At 35.6% G+C, this 9,359-nt stretch overlaps 1 protein-coding gene across 1 annotated transcript; it reads right to left on the bottom strand.

The window, feature by feature from the left end:
• Positions 1-8,099: 8,099 nt before the first annotated feature.
• Positions 8,100-8,612, bottom strand: LOC131857938 (uncharacterized). Its single transcript, XM_059210730.1, has one exon. It carries the CDS (start codon positions 8,610-8,612, stop codon positions 8,100-8,102), a length of 513 nt encoding a protein of 170 aa, XP_059066713.1.
• Positions 8,613-9,359: the final 747 nt, after the last annotated feature.

The following is a 9,359-nucleotide window of genomic DNA, read 5'->3' as shown; positions in this document are numbered from 1 at the left end:
TGAGATGATTTGGCAAATTTAAGAGATTTAGCACTAGCAGTTACTAGGTATTTATTAAACTTTTGGTTGCATATTGCATATTGTATTTCATCTATCACATTACAAAACCTAATTGTGCTTGATGATATTTTATGTTTCTATCAAGGTCATTTAATTTTGGTATGCAACTGCATTTTATAAATTTCTATTTATAGATTAATAAATTAACATACTACTATTTTTTTAGTTTTCAAGAATAAGGTTGCATTAGTAATTATTTATTTGATAATTTTGATTCAACATTCAAGTATAAAAAAAGTGTAGTTTTGCATTATTAATTACATCATGATCATGGAGACTGTTAATTGCATTAGTATCAAAAAAAATTATTAATATTTGATATCGACCATAGCATGAGTTGAATTTTCCTAGTTGCAACTTACTACTTGTTCTCTACATAGAATCCCTTTGAATAGAGTAAGCAATTTTAATCCTCTACTTTAGAATAAGTCGAAAGCCATTCAAACTCAACAACACAATGTAGACATATGAGCCTCAACCAAAAAATCCTCAATTTCATCAATTTATATAAGATTCTGGATAACGATTGTGGACTTTTTGTATATTATTCACCCTTGGTGAATTAGTATATCATCTTCTATTGGACTTTTGTAGTATATGTAGAAGTAGAAGAAGGAGAGGGAAAAACAAGGCCTTGATTATCCTTTTATAGAAAAATTGAGGATGCAACAAGCTTCGGGCCTTTTACAATATCAAAATTTGAAAACTAAGGAAAAGAGAGGAAAAAGGATCAGAAGTCATCAAATCCATGTTTCTTGAACTGCTCAAGCCTCTTGACATTTTCTTCCTTTTCTCCATTTGAAAATTCAAATTTTCAAAACTAGAAGAAACATATAAAAGAGAGGAAAAAGGATTAGAAGTCTTCAAATCCATATTGTTTGAGGTCATGAAGAGCCTTGAGATGCTGTCGATAGTTGTCATCTTCAATTTTTGGCGTGATCACATCTATTCTTGTCATACCACGGTTGAACCTTGAGAGTGCATCCATGTAGGATTCTAACTTCTTAATTAACTATGTATCATCTGAAGTTATATCTAGCAACCTCTGATCCTATGATATCAACCTTTCGATTTGCTTTGGATCTCAGGACCTTTTCTCCTTCTATTTTTCTTCTTTCTATGTCAAACAGAGTAGGCATGTGGTTGGAAACTAAACACTGAAAGACTCTGAGTTCACCACTAATTTTCTGTGTAAACATCTTGTGAATAATAAAGAGTTTCTTTAACATCTCAAACCTAGTTTTAAAACTTTCAATCATGTCATGTAAGAAACTTGGGAGAGGCTTAATCAATGAAATCTCCAACATTGCAATTGTCTTGCTCATATGAGATAATGAGAAGGTCATAAAATGTTGCCATCTCAAATGTTCTTGAGAAAACCTCGGCAACTCCCTGTGCTCATCCCATGTTGCATCAACATGGTCCAAAATTTCATTGATCTTTGATTCCAACAATGATTTTTCCACGTCTCTTTATTCTTCTCTCCATCTACAAAGCATCCATCTTTAGCACATCCCTTTCACTACTCAAAAAAACTATCTCCAATCTAGGTTAAGCTAGATCATTCCTTAATCTCATATCTTCATCAGATGTATACTCAATCCTACCTGGAGGTGTGTATGTTGGTCCTTCTCTCAACTGTTCTCCCAGAGTAGTCACTTTCTCTCTCAAAATTGCAACATATTTCTTTCTCTTCAAAGCCACCTTATGAGTAAATTTTGCCACATTTAGATTGAGGCTTGTTGCCTCTGTAATGGAATTGTCAACCACTCTTTTTACTAACAGACCCCCAAATAATTGATCAACTTCATAGCTCATACTAGGCCTTTTTGTGACTCTATGAAGACATCGAATAAATATTTGATCAAGATGATCATCAAATAATGCTCCCAAAAGTACTTCCTCTCTCTCCACTACATCCATTGAGTCTAGATCTATGTCATGTCTCCTCAATTCATCAAAAATAATTGCAAAAGAGATATCCCATCCTTCCAAAAAGAGCACCCCGCTCCTCTTTATAGTCTATCTTCCTATCTATGGGGTCATAGCAACATATTGTTCCTTTGCAGCTCTTAGGACCTCATCTTTCATTCTCAATCTTTCTTCATTTCCCAAATTTTCAAAGTTAATACCTCTGCTCCTTTCCATTTCATGTGTCAAATTTATTATAACAAAATGCTTGAATTCCCTGGTATTTATGAAATCATCATCGTTCATAAATTGTTCACAAGCATTCAATCTCACATCTTCATTGAGATCTTCCTGAAGTTTAAAAGCATCAAGGGCCCACTCCTTAGGAGGATTTTAAATGGTAACACATGTCCTTGTATCAAACCTTATGAGGAGGTAAGGGATCATCCCCTTGGAATTCAAAACCTTGATATGACTAGAAAGGGATTTCTCTTCTTGGAGACAATATATGCAAGGGAGTAATAGCTCTTGGGGACTTGAAAAATAGATCCACTCAAATATGGTGCACTCATGGGCCTCTTCATAGCAACTTTTGAAAGAAATCTTTATGAGGGGGAAGGGTGTGATGATTTTGGATCAAGAGCAGATGCGGATGGAGATTCTTGAGGGCTCAAGGGAGGGGAAGCAGGGCCAATGGGAGAGCCAATTGACTAAGGGAATTATAGCCTTTCCTCCTCTACTACCTACACTAAGGGTATAACATCCAAGCAAGGTCTCTCATGAGGCAAGGGAATTCTATCAAAATCTATATAAGTAGCAAATATTTCTCTCATCTTTGCTTTTGGGATTAGTTGCATCTCCCATGCCGGGGAGTAAGAATTATCCTCCTTCTTTCTTCTATTTTCCTCATATTGGATTTTATATCACCTTTCCTTTCTTTTCAATACTTCCTCAATGTTTTTAGCATTCTTTATGAGGTCTTCATCATCTTCCTCATCCCATTTATTCTTGGTGTTTTAGCCTTCCCAACCTTTTTGACAAACCATTTAGAGTCATAAAACCTATATCTAGCTTAGCGAAGTCTATACTTGTTCAGCATAAAATCCAAGATATCATATACTTTCCTGTTTAAAAAGTGGTACATCCCAATCACAACTTGTGATGGGATCATTGATCCTTTCTTGTGTGACCCTCCCATCAAAGACTTATCAGCCTCATTTAATTGATGGATGATTTCTAAAAAGGCCACCCTATCCTGAACAGTAATAGGCAAAATCATAAGAGTAACAGGACTACCAAAAACCCTTATGATTGTGTGGTCCTTAAATTAGAACCAAGATCCCCAATTGTGGGTGATACCTAACTCAAGCTTAAGGGCTTTAGGTCTGAGAAATTCCTTAGCCATTGGGCTTAGACCCCACCTAACTTCCTTCTGCAAAATACTTAAAATCTTTCTCACAAATAATTTTTTTAAACCTAATAGTTTGACTCATTCATATGTGAGTACCATATATAGGTTTGTTCCTGAACCAGAATCTTCTCTCCTTCAGTCATGGTTACAATATGCAAATTAGAATGTCATACCTTAAGACCTTTGTACAAAAGTATATGCATCAGGAGAGAGTAATACATGAAAAAAAATTATGTGCCCATTTTGAAATCACACAAGGCATTATGCAAACCTTGAGCTACCACAAAAGCATAGTCTAAAGGCCTATTGATATCCCTGCTTTGGATATCCATACAAACCATCAGCATCTAATTTTGAATCGGGTCCCTTACATCTGCAACATAGACTTGACATAAAGAATAGTATATATCTAAAAAGTAATTGATAAATAGGTCTGTGTTGTAAGGGGCAGTTTGTTTTGATGTCAACTTTGTATCATCTCCCTCTATGTGTGGACACCTGAATGATGCCAATCTTCTTCTATATAAGATCTTATTTTTTGTATACTCCATACCTAGCTCTAGCAGATCAATAACCCAATCTGTGTTAGGGTTGAGCATGAACACTTTGTTGATAACATCTCTAGTGATCTTTATTAACTTGTCACCTTCACTGGATACAATCTCTTTAGTCTAAGGCTTGTAATTTGTAGAAATTGCAGCAATCAATTCAGTATTCACATAGGCATTTAGCACCAAAAGTTTTGCCAAATTGTAATTCCATATGTTGTATACTATAACTCTCTCCTTCTTCTTTTTGTAGCCTCTCCTCCATAGACTAAAACCTAATGTTGGAATCAACGCATCCCTGATTCTAGGAGAGTGATCAATGATGAATTCATCTAGTCCAGAACTAGGATTGGATCCTTTTTTGTCTTTAATGATCTAGGGAAATGTGTAATTATTTCTTCAAAGAACTTTCTCTTTCCCAAATCAGAAGACTTTACCATTCCTAGGGTTAGGGTTCTACATACTAACAGAAATGAGAAGCTTATATAATTTGGCTCCAATTAATCCTACGGCATTCAGACAACAATGAGCAATCTAGAACTATGTAGAGGAGGCCAAAATATACCACGAGTGTAATGAAAGTACAAACAATAATCACTTCTTAGAAACCCTAATTATGATTACAAAAAGCATAAAACAATTTTTAGAATACGTAGAGCACTATAAATACAAATTAGAGGGAGATCGATGTTAATATAGTAGAGAAAGTCAGGTCATAACGGGCAAAATGGATTCATTAACTTTGGTCACGTATGCAAGTGAGATGGTGGGAGGTAACGGTTGTAATTTGTATTTAAACGTTGGGGCACATAGTATAATTGTGGAGGGGAAAAAGTGAGACCGGGTGACTAGGACCTAATCCCACTTTAGCCAAAACACTGGGAATACAAAAGAGCCTAGGGAGATAGCTCACTTTGGCTACTTATTGTGAGAAAGAGAGAGATAATGATTATCTCTTAGGTTTTATATTTGTCTTGTTGTAAATGAAGGAATGATGTGAAATATTGATCAACTAGACTAGGAGATAAATAATGAAGCAAACATAAACTAAAATTGTAGAAACTTGCAGATCTAGAACTGAGATAATGAAAGTAGAGAAGGGGGAGGAATATGAATGTGTACCTGATGTTGGAAGATGATTCAAACTGACTAGGACCAAGGTGCCACTCCCCTGTCCCTGAGAATCTGACAGAAAGTTGGAACTGAAGGGCTAAAATCTTGAGATCCTAAGACACCACCCTATCAAAATTCACTAAAAATGAGGGGAACCAAGGAGCCACGCCCCTATCCTGGGTAGGAACAAGGTTCCATGCCCCTTTCCCTAATGGATTTGGGGCAATTTGAGACTTTTGGGTTGTCCTTGTGTCTTATGCAGATTTGTAAGTCCTCTAGGGTACCTGTACCTGCACTGTAGCTGAAAAGAGAGGGTTTGGGTGGCTATATAGGGTTTTGCATTAGTCAAACCCCTATGTTGGTTATCTCCATCTTCACAAATAGCCGATTTGTATAGTAAAATAGTGTGTGCAAGATCCTAGAATGAAATGCAAACAATCTAGAGCAACCCTAAAGAGTAAACCCTAAATGCTTGTAATTGACAAAGTAAATGCTCTAAATTAATGATGCAAAGTGATCTAAAGAATGAATGTAAATATGCAATTTGATGTAATGAAGCTCATGCAAAGACATGAAAATAACATGAAATCATACCCAACCCCTAAGGGAGGGGTACAAACCAATCGTCAGTCCATGATCTCCTATTATTCTTCAATATCTTCAAGGCTCCTAATTGATGATGAATTCTTGATGAATACTTGATGAATACTTGATGAATGTTGTTGAATGTTGTTGAAGACTCCAAAAGGCTTCTCTTTCACTACATAGAAGGCTCCTTATGCTCGCTAGGTTTTTTTTGTAGATCTTAGTTCTTAGTCCCTTCAAGTGAAGAAAGAGAGCTCTTATGTATGAAACCCTAGATTTTAATTTCATCTTTAGGCTGACCTAAGATTTGAATTTCTTTCCAATCTTTTGGGGTTAAGCATTATAATATCATATAATTATGCTCCCTAAATTTTGAGAGCAAAGCCAAGGACCATGTGCACTTTGCACATGGTCCGACCAACTTTTCACCAAATTTTCAAGGTCATTAGATATGATGATATTAGAGAGAATCCCAAAGTTACAGTTGATTTTGAGGTGTTTTGATATGCAAAATCGGGCCTTAAAGGTCAAAATAGGACATAATTAGGGTTTATGATTTAATGATTTATTGGAGGAATAAAATAAAAAGGGGCACACTTAGGGTAAAGGGCCCAATTTAGTGATGTGTGAAGTGATGAAATATGACTTTAGATTTAATTAAATTAATTAATTAAATGCTTAAAGACAAATTATCATGCAATATGCAAACACACTAAGGCGGGTGCTAAACTAAGCGTAGAATTGTACCACCCTAGCAAGGGTGTACAATTTACGACGCTACAAGATTAATATTTTTTATTTCATCATTACCTCTTAAGCCTCCTCGGCAATGTCGACATTGTAGAGTTAGCTTGGTCGTGCACCTTTTTCCAATCGGGCAATCGCACTACAATCTCAGTCATAGATCTTCTATGAAAGTGTCTCCCTTTATCGCACTTAGAAAATGGGGGCATAGGTCCCATGATTTTATTGCATGGCTTATCTATCCATATGCTCTTGTCTTATTAGTCAAGACATTTACCATCAGCCTTCATGAGTCCCACATGCCACATATATAGCGGCATTGCAGAATTAGACTTTGGATGCATCTTTGATTACTTGCGCAATCACTTTTGGTCGTTGATCTTTGCCAAACTATTCACTTAGTAAACTACAAAGGATGCAACTGTGTCAAGCCCACCTTTCAACCATGTCAACCTACGCTCTAGGTGACACTTGTTGATTGGTCCACATATATGCACAATGATCTTGAGCGGGTCTGATCTACCAAGTAAGCAGCAAGGTTACAAAGTTAACATTTTCCAACCCATTAATCTAATCATTCAATTGAGCACAAACTCTGGTCATGGATCTAATAGAAGATGAAGGATATTTTTTTTTAAAAAGGAAAGAGAGGGGAACTAGATGGCTAACACAAAGGGTTGGTCATACGATGACATAATGGACCTCAATGGATAACTTCAGACACCAAAAACTGGTTGTCAGGGGTCAGCGTTGAAATAGATCAAAAAGAGAATGCAGTGTGGCTAGGACCTGGGGTTTAGGGTTTTAGGCTTATAAACATTTTAAAACACAAAAGATAAACCCTAAACCATATCGCAAAAAATATCAAAAACGTCCCAACACTAAGGTCTACCTTCCACTTTGATTTAGATCTAAGGACCTTTCTAGAATTAAAACAGAGATAAAATAGATATAAAACATAGTTAATTCAAGCCTCGACAAATTAAAATATTATTGGAATTACAAACAAATTAAACAGAAAGCTTGAATGTATTTGGCACTACAAATTATATAATACATATCATGAAATAATTGTACGAGCTTTTGTAGCATGCTCCACTCTCCATCTGATGGAACTGCAAATTGTTCTAATATATAGTAAGTGACTTGTAAATTTGTTAGCAATTCATAATTGGAAATAGAAGTTGACATCAATGTTTCATCCAAAGTTGCATTCATGGTTATCAATAATTTGGCCATGGCTATAAAGTTAGGCTCATTTGCATCCTTAGGAAACCAGTCCAAATCAAGCTTCATTTTCTCCTCCATCTTACTTTTGAAAGCAACATCTCCAATGTATTGTTGTGTTGTATCAAACTCATCGGCAAACTAAGTTTTGTCAATCTCTGCACCTTTCCATGCAACTTCTTCATCTTCTTTTCAGCCTTATCCAAACATTCCTCTGATTCCCATAGTTTCTTACATTTTTGAATGATAGATGAAGCCTTTACTGAGGCATTAATGCGGTCATGAATTCCCTTGGATGTCAAATATTTATCATTGGATTTGTAGACTATTTGCAAAATTTGATTTACATTTTTCTCTCTTGAAATCAACTTTCTGTTCTGAGCAATTTATTCAATCAACTTCACATAATGTACATTGATATTTCCAATCAATTCAAACAACTAACACAATTGGTCAGTGTTCTTCATTATTTGCTCCCCAGATATTTTATTTTATAAACCTCATGTTTGTTTCCAAGACCCGCTCAATTTGTCTTTGAGAGAGTTAATATCATTGTATGCCATATGCAGCTCTTGTGTCAGTTTTTCATTGTTTTTTCTTTCTTCCTCTACTTTTTCTTCCCATCGATTTTCTCTTTCCTTCTCTTTGTTCAATTGGTATTGTAAATTTTTTGTTGAGGCAATGACATTCTCCAGATTTTTGTATAATTGTACTAAAGAGGCTCTTTCACTTTCAAATTTTTTAATGCTTTCATCTAACCTTTTCTTCAGTTCATTTAGTTCCACCTTTGACTGTTCGTTCTTTGCACTTGTAGATTTAGAGGCAAATTTTTTTATCCTTTTCTGTAATTCACTATTATTGTTCTCTGCAACTTTCCTCTTTACTTTCTCGTTTTGTAGGTCTCTCTGTAACTTTTGTATTTGTCTCTCCAGCTTATTTCTCTCTCTCTCTTGCTTGAACAATGATGTGTACACCACTTCATTGGTCTTTCTTGACACATTAATTTTGTCCATATTCTTAAATCCTAAGAAATCCATTTGGATGGTGCTAACATGAAATTGAGAGGGATCAATTTGATTCTCTAGTTTATTTTGATTTGGAATTGGGGACACAACAATCATGTACTCCAACATTTCTTTATTTGGGTCATATGTGGGAAATACCCTTTCAATGTAGGTTTTGGTTGTTCCTCTACAACTGTAGTACTTGCAACCTTCATCATTAGCTTCCTTTTTTCTTTATTTTTTATGCTCTCTCTCTAAAATGATCAACAAAATTATTGTAATTAAAATTTGGGGTTTCTAATGGAATTGAATGTTTGAATGGTGAAATAGCACTTGCAGTGATGTAGGCACCTCCACCTATGCTTGTGGCTCTAACCAATTCATTGTGAGGCTAGAAAAAGATGCAAAACCCATTCCTAATCTTGTCCCACTCTAACTTATAATTGGGGTTATTAGACTCATTTGAGGGTCAGGGGTTTGTTCTAGAGCTAGAAACAATACCTTCACAGTGGAACTTGGTGTATTTGGAGTTGTATTGATACTCGTCATTGTTGTCACAAGCTTTTTCTTCTTCAACATGCCTTGATCACTAGGATTCTATATATTATCTTCTACAGTTGGCCACTTCTGAGTGTCTTTTTGTCCTTGCACTTTTTGACCACAACTAGTACTAGTACCCATACCATCCCCACTAGTGGTAGTAGCATGTGATTCTCAACCATGATCTGGTTGTGATTGAATCTAAGTGTCGAGATT

Source organism: Cryptomeria japonica, chromosome 1, assembly GCF_030272615.1.
Source record: "Cryptomeria japonica chromosome 1, Sugi_1.0, whole genome shotgun sequence".
NCBI classification, from domain to species: domain Eukaryota; kingdom Viridiplantae; phylum Streptophyta; class Pinopsida; order Cupressales; family Cupressaceae; genus Cryptomeria; species Cryptomeria japonica.
This window is presented reverse-complemented; position numbering and strand designations above follow the sequence as displayed.

What these genes read in the sequence shown, in the direction of transcription:
- LOC131857938 (XM_059210730.1), bottom strand. Translation starts at nt 8,612, where the DNA reads ATGGACAAAATTAATGTGTCAAGAAAGACCAATGAAGTGGTGTACACA.